This window comes from Bos taurus, chromosome 4 (assembly GCF_002263795.3).
Source record: "Bos taurus isolate L1 Dominette 01449 registration number 42190680 breed Hereford chromosome 4, ARS-UCD2.0, whole genome shotgun sequence".
In the NCBI taxonomy this organism is placed as follows: domain Eukaryota; kingdom Metazoa; phylum Chordata; class Mammalia; order Artiodactyla; family Bovidae; genus Bos; species Bos taurus.
The window spans coordinates 78,980,466-78,993,110 of record NC_037331.1 but is presented as its reverse complement, the minus strand read 5'-3'; the positions used below and the strand labels follow the sequence as shown (position 1 = coordinate 78,993,110).

Genomic DNA, 12,645 nt, shown 5'->3' with positions numbered 1-12,645 from the left:
TATGACAAATTTAATACTAGCTGGAGAGTCATGGAGCCCAATTATAATTATCTTGCTGAGAAGAGAAATTAATTAAACATCCCAGTGATAAAGACCTCACAGCAAACCTGGAATCAACACACCGTGGGAGACGGACAGGGGCTTGAAATAAAGGAGAAGGGAAGGCAAAGGCAATATTTAGCCCATCTGTTCGGACAGTAATGGACCAGGGTCATCTTTTCAAGAGAACACGGAGTGCAGTACACTGAAAACGAGACGACCTGGTGGGCAAAGTCGGCTGAGTCCCTAATTCTCCTCTTCAACTCTGTGATTTGCTAATGCGAAACACATGTCTCCCTTCTGCACCAAGTTCAAATGACTCTGGAATTCCAACCGTGCAGCTCAGCGACTGAACCAGAACAAGGGGAGAACTTGTCAGGATTTAAGAGCTTTCAGCAAAGCCCTTCAATTGCAGCCAGCACCCTATTCCACGGGAGGATATCAATTATAGATAGTGACTTGCTTTCGCAGGCAGTCGGGACTGTCAGACACTAGATAGACAACCATGAAGAATCATGAATCTTTCTATTAACTGTAAGAGGGGGAAAAAGAATGGGTTATGGCTATAAATAAGGCAGGGCATCAGAATGGTTTAACACCTTGCCTCTTGGTTGTCGGGAGCATGAAAATGCAACTAATTCACAAAATGTCCTCTCTCCAAGGAGAGTCGCAGGAGCGCACACAGTTCATACTTCGTTCTGCCCCTATAAAACTGGGTTCTGCCACTGGTTTTTGGCCCGACTGCCACCCAAGTAATTAGGTGGACTTGAACTAGCTATTCATTCCATTGACAAAAAAAAAAAAATAATACACCAGGCCACTGCTGAAGTTATCAGATTCACCATGAGCAGGAAGGCACTTATTATAGCTGCCATGCGAAGGAAAATCAATTTGAACATACAAGTTTGGAATTTCCGCACGCCAGATAACAAGTAAAAAGGTATGGAAGAAGTGGTATTAAACCAGCATCCTTATTTATGTTTTTGTAAGTTTAAAATGTTAATTTCACTTAGCTAAGTTTCCTGAACTCCTATAATTAATCTCAGACTAAAACTAATATCACAAAGCGAATATATTGGGTAGTCTCCTACTCCTGACACAAATTTCTTCTTGCCGATTTGAAGTTAAAAAGTGTCACTGCATGTGTCATTCACTCCCTAGTTGTAATAATAAAACAGATCATGGTGGCCATTTAATTGATTGGTGAAGCAGCCTTGCCTTAAAACTACTCAGAACTCTCTGTTAAAGCATCTTTCCTACCTAAAACCTTTTGTGAGATTAGATAGAAGTATCTGTGATATCCACTGTCTTTTAAAAACTTTCCTGTGGCATAGAAGGCATGGAGAATATGCAGGTATCACCACAACCCAAAAATGTTACATTAAAACCAGCCTCTAATGAAGAACACGGTTCCTTTTAAATGTAGACTTAGAATATATTCCTATTGCCTTTCCCATTTGATAACAGCTGGACCAAAATCAGGGTAGTCCTTGGAAAAATGACTTGTCCACAGAAAAGGCACCATGAGACTGAGTCCTCTCTCAGAAGGACGTTTTAAAGGGCAAGCAGCACTGCCAACAGCTCGTTTATGACGACAGGTTTTGTACAAATAGTTCTTCCCAAGTACGCTGTTCACTCACTCTATCACTGAGGGTATTCTTGGCCTCTTCCCCTCTTCGGGATTATTTCCCCATACTAAAAGAAAAATTCCAAACTTTTTTTTCTTCTTTAGTGTTACAATGTCTGTGGTTTCTATTAAAACAGTCAGCAAGAATAAAAGGCCATTAAGTCAGGCTTGGCTTAAAAATAGCACTTGCATCAAATTAAAGAGCAGGAATCAAATTAAGTTCACGGAAAAATCTGGAAATACACCCTAATTAAAAACATTTGACTTTTAGTTTCTTGCTGGCTTGAAGAAATCTAGAATTCTCTCTATCCTATTACAAGGAAACATAATTAAAAAAGAAATGGGGAGGAGGGACCCAGATGTCATGTTAAACCCTCAAAATGTTCTATATATGATGGACTTTAAAACCTGGTAAACCATGTATTTGACCCTATAATGTAACTGCTGATAGCTCAGCTGGTAAAGAATCCGCCTGCAATGCAGGAGACCCCAGTTCGATTCCTGGATCAGGAAGATCCTCTGCATAAGGGAGAGGCTACCCACTCCAGTATTCTCAGGCTTCCCTTGTGGCTCAAATGGTAAAGAATCCACCTGCAATGCAAGAGACCTAGGTTTGATCCCTGGGTTGGGAAGATCCCCTGGAGAAGGAAAAGGCTACCAACTACAGTATTCTGGCCTGGAGAATTCCATGGACCGTATCATCCATGGGATCGTAAAGAGTCGGACACGACTGAGTGACTTTCAATAATAATAATAATAATAATGTAACTGCAGCATGTGCATATATTAGCAGATGGGCCAGGGTACAGAAGACACTCTTCAAAAGCCCAAGCAATTGACATATATACATCACTATATATAAAACAGATAACTAATGAGAACCTACTGTTTAGCACAGGGAACTCTACTTAGTGCTCTGTGCTGACCTAAATGGAAAGAAATCCAAAAAAGAGGGGATATATGTATTCGTATAGCTGATTCAGCAGAAACTGTCGCAATATTGTAAAGCAACTATACTAAAAAAAAAAAAAAAAGCCCATGCACGCAGCATATGAAACATGGAGGGTGTGTCAGGAATTGTATAATCTTAGTGTTTTAACGGGCTTCCCAAGTGGTGCAGTGGTAAAGAATCCACCTGCCAAAGCAGGAGATGCAAGGGACAAGGATTCAATCCCTGAGTTTGGAAGATGCCCTGGAGTAGGAAATGGCAACCCACTCTAGTGTTCTTGCCTGGAAAATTCCACGGACAGAGGGGCCTGGTGGGCTGCAGCCCACGAGTCACAAAGAGTCAGACATGACTGAGCTGAGCGACTGGACACAGTACAGCGCACACAGCACAGTGTTTAAATGGAGGAGAGTTATCAAGTGAAAGGAATCGCCTAAAAAATAAAAAGTGTAAAAGAGAATGGAGTGGATATGTGTATGGTACGTCTGAGTGACAGGGGAAGGGAGAGGAGGGGATCCCAAAGAAAGCTACTCCATCAGATTTTCTGTCGTATTTAAAGCTTACAAAAGGGTTCCACATGGCAAACCATCTTTAATGCCTTAATGCAGCCCTGTGCTTTGACATTGTTTCATCCCTGATTATCTAAATGCCCTTCCATCTCAGCTATTCCTGGTCCCATTTGCCAGGGAGACTCCACTGGTCTGAGAAAGTACGAAACAAAGATGAAGCACCAGCTGAGGACACAGGGCTAATCAAGTATGCGCGTGTGTGTTGGGGTGGGGGTGGTGGTGGGGTGCCCTGCATTTTCTGAAATAACAGGCAGGGGAGCAAAGCAGAGACTTCTGAATCTGGTGTGGGAAGAGAAGGTGAGGTTCTCAATCTGACCATGCTGCAGTTTCCAAAACATACATCACTATACACATTTTAAAATACATATCACTTTTTTCTAATAACTATGGGCCTGCAAGAATTAGCTTCAAGCCAAGAAACTGTGCTAATGGCTTATCCTGAACCATTACCTACTTCTCATAGAGAATGCTAACTGCTGTCTTAAATAATGGGAGAGTCCTGAAGTGGTGAGGGTGAGGACAGTAAGGCAGAAAGGAAAAAAAGAACTTTCCCCACCCCTCCGATTTTTTTTTTTTTTGTATTGTTACTGGGACTTGGCTGAAATCAAACTTGGTTAAAAGGTTAATAATAATTCATGTCCAGCTTACTATGACTCAATAACCATCAAAGTCGCTAACTCAAAATAGTGTTTTCTGGCTTACAGGATCAGAGTCATTACACTGTATTGAAGACTTTATTGAATTTTACACTAAGCTTTAGCTGACTGAACAGGTCAAGCACCATGGCTCAGAGTTTTCTTTCTTCTCAGAGAGTCATAAAGCCCCCGCCAGTGTGCCAGGCCACTAGCTAAGAAAGCTGACTCAGCTTGGGTCAGGGGAGCTGAGGCCACAGGAAAGGTCACCTAGTGGTAAGCCCCGTCCCCAGCCCCCTTCGCTCACATGCACCAGCTGCTCCTGGGTGTCGAACTCTCGAGAACAGCCTTCCCAGTGGCAGTTTGTCTCATAGATGACTTCGGGCTCCTGTTTGCTTTCATCTTTGTCCCCTTCCTCCTTCACCAGGGTTGTTCCTTCTGGCTGTTCCTGAAAGGCAGGGAAGGGGGAAGCGAGGAGATAGAGGGGGACAAAAATCAGACACAGTAGAAGGGCGGATAAAAGGAGAGACTTGATGAAGGCTTGTCTTCCTCTAGATGCAGTTTTTTGGGGGGAATTAAAATGGAGCCCAGGTCTAACAACTGTGTTTGTGAATTGAAGAAACCAGAGATGGAATCATTTTTGTGCCTTTTTTTTTTTTTTTTTCAGATTTACCCAATACACCTTCAGAGGTCATTAACTTGTGATTAAAGACAATAATCCAAACCAGAATATTGGTGTGATGGTGAGGCCAAACTTTGTTATCCTGAGTACGAAGGTAGAAAAAAAAAAACCCAAAAAACTAAGATGTCATCTCTTAAGAAAAGCAATCAAACTAGGTCATGTAGTCTTTACCCAAAAGACTGGTCTTTCTCTTTCAGTTAAAGTCTTTTCAGCATATTAATTTGTTTATTCTCATAGTCTGGAATTCAGGGAAAGGGTTTACTGCTAATTCTAATTGTGTTCTCCCTGCAATTGGAGGGTGTGAGAGGCACTCTGTGGATGTTTACAGGGATGATGTCTCCTTGGTTCAACTTCTGGTCTCCAAGGCTACACTCCCTGCCCAGGAGCCACAACATCTAAAACTTGGCAGCATAGTCTTTTCTAGGCTTCTAAGGCAGCTTTGCAGAAATGAAAAGACAAAGAATTTCCAGAATTCTGGGAGATGATTAGGTATGTAAATTCAGGATCTGACCTGCAGTTAGATGGCAAAAGCTGTATACAAGTGTTTATGTATAATTAACAAAATGTAAGAGCAAACGCATGACACCCATGCATTCCATCTTTCAAGTGCTCCCTGAAAAGGAAACATGGGCTTAAGTTTGGGCTAAAACAGCCTGACAATTTCAGGGTCCAGATTCTGTGCACATCCGGACTCTTGTCCAATCCTTATCTCAGGCACTGAATTAATATTCATTGAGCTCCATATTGGGCACAAGGAACCTGAAAGATAGGGTGATGGGCATAATCTAAATATTTTTGAAACTGAGACTCAGGATCTCAGTAACAGCAGAGACTAAACTGAAACTTAAACTTGTACTTTCAGGACTTTGGGTAAAGAGCCAGAATTGAAGTAACCTTAGATTAGGTTAGCTGTGGCGGGATCCCTCTTGGCTCTATAGGGTCTCCTGGCCAGTGGGAAGTGGCAAAATAAGAACAAGAAAGAACATGATCATTGTGGAGAATTTCCTTGGTCTGCCCTGCTCGGGCTGAGAGCCAGGCACTCGTAATTCAGGCCCAAGATCAGAGCCATAGCCTGAAGTTTGTTCACATCCCTGATCAACAACAAATGCATCCAACCACTTACTCTATGAACTCAAGTATCTACCCCACAGAGCTGCCTGCATTTTTGTGTGTTTGCTTCTGAGCTGGAGAAACAGAGTCAAATTCCAGACCTGGCCATCTGTCAAACACGTGTATACAGCCAAGGCCAAGAACACAGCAGACAAGCCGAAGCTGTGAAAGGCACCAGGCTAGGTGCCTGAGTCAGGAACCTCCCTCACCTGCTGGCCCCGTGGCCCTGGGCTGGGGAGGTCTTCATCTGGTTTGATCTTGGAGCGTTTGTTGTGCACCAGGTCCCCCGTACTGCTCACTGCAGACTCACTCGTGGGCTTGTTCTGCAGGTCACATTGGCAGGGACAGAGACAAAAATTAGATTCTGACCAACGAGCAGGACCACAGCCAAAACACACAACTCGAGACTAGCAGGCTTCTTTGGCACTAGAATGATGACAGATAAGGCTCCTATTTCCAGGTAGCAGAGTTTGGAAAATGTGTTCACAGCTAGGATAATGAACTTATTTACAAACAGAAATCGCGTTACAGATGTAGAAAACAATCTTATGGTTACCAAGGGGAAGGGGGTAGAGGGATAAACTGGGAGACTGGGATTGACATATACACACTACTGTATATAAAATGGGCCTCCCAGGTTGCAGAAGTGGTAAAGAACCTGACTACCACTGTAGGAGACATAAGAGATACGGGTTCGATCCTTGGGTTCGATCCCGGAGGAGGGCACAGCAACCTACTCCAGTACGCTTGCCTGGAGAATTTCATGGACAGAGGAGCCTGGAGGGTTACAACCCATAGGGTTGCAAAGAGCTGGAACAAGTGAAACGGCTTAGCATGCTCGCATTCATATGTAAAATAGAACTAGTAAGGGCCTACTGTGTAGCACTGGGAACTCTACTCAGTACTCTGCAATGACCTCTACGCGAAAAGAATCTAAAAGATATATGTGAACGGATTCACTTTGTTGTACACCTGAAACACTGTAAATAACTGTACTGAAATAAAAATTGGAAAAAAAAAAAAACTCAGGATATTCATGAGGCATTCATGAGGTGTCTCCTTGTTTTTAATCATGAGTACCAACTCCTGGTGGCTTTTCAAAGCTAGTGGAAAACAGCTGGAATCCTGGGTTTAAAAGAACTCCAACAGTCCAGCACACAGGGACTGAAAGACAGTAATCCATTCAAGGGATGTATGTTTACTTTATTTATTAAACTTTTTAAAAGTTTATTTATTTTCAATTGAAGGATAATTGCTTTACAGAATTTTGTAGTTTTCTGTCAAACATCAACAAGAATCAGCCATAGGTGCACCCATGTCCACTCCCTCTCGAACCTCGCTCCTATCTCCCTCCCCATCCCACCCTTCCAGATCGTCACAGAGCCCCTGTTTGAGTTCCCTGAGTCATACAGCAAATTCCCACTGGCGATCCATTTTACACATAGTATTGTAAGTTTCTGTATTACTCTATCCATGGGATGTATGTTTATTGAATGGACAGCAGACCACACAGGGTCAGAGGGAAGCCAGATCAAGCAGCTTTTCCACCAAGGATAAAATGACTAGTGGAAGAAGCTCTTGTTTTCCTGAGGAGCACATACATGGCACAGTCACCAAACCTGAAGACAGAGAGCCTGGGTTGGGTGGACAGGCTGCGGTATGGAAGCTGTGAGGATGCTATGGCCTGTGTGCATCCGAGGCTGATGTGGCCCCATGGCTTTCCTCTGTGGTTCCCAAGACAAACCAGGTCATCAAGATGTCTCTCTCACCTGTGAGGACTCGGAAGGGCCGGAGCTGACCTGGACGGGGTTCAGAACTGTAGGGATTCCGGGAATAGGCCTCTGGGTCGGGAAAGTTGGGGCGGGGTGGATGAGCGGAGGGCTGTGTCCAAAGGCTGAGCCTAAGCTCTGTTGTCGGCTTAGGATCTGCTGATGCATGTGGAGGGACACGGGCGCCGAAGGGTAGGTGAAGCTCAGGGCAGGGCTGCAGGTGGGAAATAGAGGGAAAACCATCATTCGCATGGGATGCAGAGACCAGCTCACCTCTATATCTAGTTTTTCCTCCCCAGGTTGCATCAGGGCTGTGTGTTCAAATTAAAAAGTGAAAACGATGATTGACCAACATGTCAAAACTTCCTAGAGAAAGGTGATGGCTTAGAGGGGACATATGTGGGCATGTGCACAGATACGCAGACCTAAGACTCCGCACAACGGAAGCAAAAGGCATCAGCTCAATAACGCTATTTATTGCAATAACAAACTTTATATAACAAAGAGAATGGGTGACTACATGCTTTATAGGACTTTTATCGGCTCCTCATCCTGTAAGTCCCCACGCAGGGAGCAATTCTTTTCATCTCGGCTCACCCTGCACACTTTCATATGTCTCCAGATCTTATTACAAGAGGAAAGAAAATCAATTGGTTAAATGTGTTTTGAACACCATGCTTGTCATATCACTCATTTGTTTGTAAAGATGGAAAGCTTGGTTCATCCAGAATGCCACCTAAAGAATTTCCATCAGTGCCGTCTGGTTACAGAAGCTGATGGATTAACCTCTCCCAGCTGAAATCGGTGATCAATGAGCTTCAATGGAGCAATATTCCAATGGGAAAGCATCGCTCCCTCTTCCAGCTAAAGAGCACTCAATGTCTATTAACGTCCATTATACATGCTAATGCCTGTCACCACTTCATTATGCCCGAGTATTTCCCAGGCTACCGGAAGTTCTGAGGAAGCCCCACGATGACCTAAAGATTTCTGGACAAGTGGGCAGTGCCAGATTGTTTTCTGCACCAGCATAGTTTAGGAATCCAGTCCTCTTAAGAGAATGAAGTGCTCTTGAGGAATTTGCTGATGACTTTAAAAAAAAAGCACCAAACACTGTAATTGCATTCGTGAAAATTTCTTCCTTTAAAAAAAAAATACTCTGGGAAAATATATACATACGTAGATCTTTTCTCCATCCTACTGTGTAAGATCCAGAAAGAATCAAGGTTTCTTGCAAAGTCAAAGGTACAATTCATGAAAATTTTCCAATCTGGTGGGTTAATTACTATTGCCGTTGAGCGCATTAACTGAGAATATAATAATTACAATAACAAAATTCAAACCATTTCAACAACTTTAAGTAATAATGCTGAAGATATACTCACTTCATTAATGTGACTCCACATTTTGCCCATTTGACTACAATCCATAAAAAGCAATTTCAATGGGATTACATTACTATTATTCCTACAGAGAACCTTGCATTACAATAGCTTGCCCATTTAAGACTGAATATCATTAAGAATACCCTAGGAGAATTTCACGGGGCTTGGAGGAACCCTCCTTTCATTCTGTATTGTGTTTCTTTAATAAAGGAGAGCAGAAACCTGGTGAAAACAGTCATTGTTCACAGTAAGTTGGGGAGAAATCAGTAATAATATTTCGCTTTTGCAGCGCTATAGTTTCTGCCAGTATTTCCGAAAGCAACCATGAATGATTACAGCAAGACTTAGCGAAGGTAGCTGTGCGGATGATTGATAGGGCATTAATCAAAAGATGCATATCTGCCTCAGAATTTGTTCACAAGCTTTCTTCTAATAGCTGATTTCATGTTCACTGAGCTCTATGCCAGTCTGTCCAATTTATTTTTTGGTGTACAAGCCATTCATCAAAAAACACAATGATTTAACCCTCCCATCCCCCCCTTTCTTTTGGTGAATGGGTATTCCTAAGTGTAACTACCTCATTCTGTTCATTAAAAAAACAAAGAAAAACTAAAAGATCCCATTACCTATATATTTACAATGTGATATGGACTCTATCCAAAACTCCATGTGTCTCTTCTGAGTTTCAGGAACCTGAATGATCAGGTAGGCTTAGTAAGTGGGCCCCTTGGGTCATGTACACCTCTAATTCTGGGGGGCCCAATATTGGGAAGCTCAAAAAAGTTAGGACCCAATTAATAATCAAGACGGTTAGAGGTAGTCTTTCCTGCCTTTCACAAGGCAGGAAATGCCCTCAGTTGTGTATATAATGCAATTTACAACTGTTAATAGCCAGATAGGATAGGTCCATTTGTACTTTTAAAAAGCTGTAGAAGAAAAAAGGCAGGGCCAGCATTGGTGCTGCAGTGCCCTGTCCCCAGGAGTGAAATCTCTGACCTCAGCAGATGTAGGAAGGGCTGCAAGACCTTTCAACCCATGTGGGTTTTGTCCCTTTTGGGGCTGCATTTTCACTGTTCAAACCACAGGACAGGAATAAACACTGGTCAAAATCCATGTCAACTCTTAGATTCCAAGGGATATAAGAACATACAGAAGGGGACAGCGAATTTTATTTTTTTGAAATTTTAAATTTATTTTATCTTTTGGCAGTACTTAGAGGCATGTGGGATCTTAGTTCTCCGACCAAGGATCAAAACTGTGCCCCCTGCATTGGAAGCGTGGAGTCTTCACCACTGGACTGCCAGAGACGTCCTGGACCACCAAATTTTAGTGGTCCCTACTTATTCATGAGGAGCCAGCAACAGATACGCTCGTTCCTCTGTGTGCAAAGACCTGGGCGATAGCAGACATAGGTAGAGACCTTGCGTCACCCCACAAGAGCAGGCACTGCTGTCAGCTCCTGGGAGGAAGGCTACTTGCTCAGGATTACAAAGCCTGTTTAGGATTTGATGGCAGAAGTAGATGTTTTTGGCCTTGTAACCACGTCAGTGAATGAATTCAAGAGCCAAGTCGCCTCTTGGTTTTAGAACAGCCTGTGAGGTAGTCCTTGCAGTTGTATAAAGAAGAAACAGAGGATGGGGGATGACTGGGTACTGCATGTAATGTCAAGTAGAACAAAAAACATCACCATCCTCCCAAGAGCATGGAAAGAACCTCTGAGGACTTTCCACCAGTGGGAGGGGGCAGGGGACAGGGGCCACCACCCCCTGTTCTCTGATGCCAAGTGAACCGTCATCCTAAGCTCTGTATCCCAGTACTCCCGTGTCCTTCCAGAGGTCGGCATGGCTGCTTGCATTTGGTCACTCAGACCCCGGTTTAAATGCCACCTCCTCAGACACAGAGGCCCCCTGAGGCCGAGGCCCATCTAAGCCAGCCCCCTCCACAGCTCCTCACGGCATCATGTACTCCTGTTTGACAGCTGTGTTTTCACTGCAGGACAAGGCTCTCTTTTTCTCCCTCCCTCCAAATGTTAGGTTCGGGGGAGCTGGGCCCTGGCCTGTCTTGTTCTTCACTAACCCCTGGTGCCCGGAACACTGCCAGGAACAGGGCAGCCCCTCAAGATGAGTTGATGAGTGACAGAACCACTCTCCCAAGGTATGAGTTGCCGTTGCAACACATCACCACAAGTTTAGCTGTTTTAAAACAAAATACACTGGCTCTCTTGAGAAATACAAGATGCAATCAAGATTGCTGGAAGAAATATCAACCACCTCAGATATGCAGATGATACCACACTAATGGCAGGAAGTGAAGAGGAACTAAAGAGCCTCTTGATGACGGTGAAAAAGGAGAGTGAAAAAGCTGGATTAACATTCAACACTGAAAAAACTAAGATCATGGCAACTGGTCCCATCACTTCATGGCAAATAAATGGGGAAAAAGTGGAAAGAGTCACATATTTTCTTTTGTTGGGCTCCAAAATAATTGTCGACAGTGACTCCAGCCATGATTAAAAGACACTTGCTCCTTGGAAGGAAAGCTATGACAAACTTAGACAGGATATTAAAAAGCAGAGACATCACTTTGCCAACAAAGGTTTGTATAGTCAAAGTCATGGTTTTTCCAGTAGTCATGTATGGATGTGAGAGTTGGACCATAAGGAAGGCTGAGCGCCAAAGAATTGATGCTTTTGAATTGTGGTGCAGAGAAGACTCTTGAGAGTGCCTTGGACTGCAAGGAGATCAAACCAATCAATCCTAAAAGAAATCAACCCTGAATATTCATTGGAAGGACTGATGCTGAAGCTGAAGCTCGAATACTTTGGTCACCTGATGTGAAGAGCCAACTCACTGGAAAGGATCCTAATGCTGAGAAAGACTGAAGGAAAAAGGAGAAAAGAGCGGCAGAAGATGTGATGATTAGATAGCATTACCGACTCAATGGATATGAAGCTAAGAAAACTCTGGGAGACAGTGAAAGACAGGGGAGCCTGGCGTGCTGCAGTCCATGGGGTCACAAAGAGTCAGTCAGACACGACTTAGTGACCGAACAACAACACTGCCCTGTTATAGCTCCAAAGGTCAGAATCCTCCAATGGTTGGGCAGTACTGCATTCCTCTGGAGTCTCTGTGCACCTGGCCTCTTCCTGCTTCTAGAGACTGCGTGCATCCTCAGCTCCTGGCCCCGCCTCACTCCAACCTCCTGTGACTCCCTCTAACTCTGACACCATCCTGCCTCTCTCTTATAAGGACCCCTGTGGTTATATTGGACCACCTACATGGTACAGAATCATCTCCTCTTCCTAAAATCTTTAACTGAATCACAGCCACATAATTCCTTTTGCTGTGTAAGAAAATACACTTACAGATTCCAGGCAGTAAGATGTGGCATTTATGGAGGGCCATTATTCTGCCCATCCCTCTCAGAACAGTTACTTCAAAGAAAAGCAATTTGACAACATTTATCAAACAGTGCAAAGCTAGTAACTAGATCTGTGTGTCTCTGTAGAACTTCAGTAGCTGAGGACATGCTGCTGATTACAGAGGTTGAAATTGTTTTTGAAAAGTAAAGTTCAGTGATAAACGAATCTGTCTGCAATGCAGGAAATGCACTGGAAACCCAGGTTAGATTTTTGGGTTGGGAGGATCCCCTGGAAGAGGAAATGGCAACCCACTCCAGTATTCTTGAAAATCCCATGGAGAAAGGATCTTAGCAGGCTACATTTCATGGGGTCGAAAAAGAGGTGGACACAACATACCGACTAAATAACGACAACAAATTCTATTTTTAGAAACCCTGAAAATAAATCTTCCTAAAGAGCTCATACTTTGTTCCATAATTTCCTAGAAATATGAAGTACTGACACTGTTGAAATGTTTTATACATT

The 12,645-nt window shown here is 43.4% G+C and overlaps 1 protein-coding gene across 6 annotated transcripts in view; it reads right to left on the bottom strand.

Moving 5' to 3' along the window:
• The window catches only part of GLI3 (GLI family zinc finger 3), a 318,180-nt gene that overhangs the window by 72,152 nt on the left and 233,383 nt on the right, over nt 1-12,645 (bottom strand). For all 6 annotated transcript variants that reach the window (XM_059885923.1, XM_059885922.1, XM_059885925.1 and 3 more), the window contains 3 exons: nt 7,375-7,588; nt 5,815-5,928; nt 4,121-4,261 (listed from right to left, as the gene is read on the bottom strand). In XM_059885923.1, the coding sequence (XP_059741906.1) occupies nt 4,121-4,261; nt 5,815-5,928; nt 7,375-7,588 (469 nt within the window). The remainder of the gene's footprint in view (nt 1-4,120; nt 4,262-5,814; nt 5,929-7,374; nt 7,589-12,645) is intronic.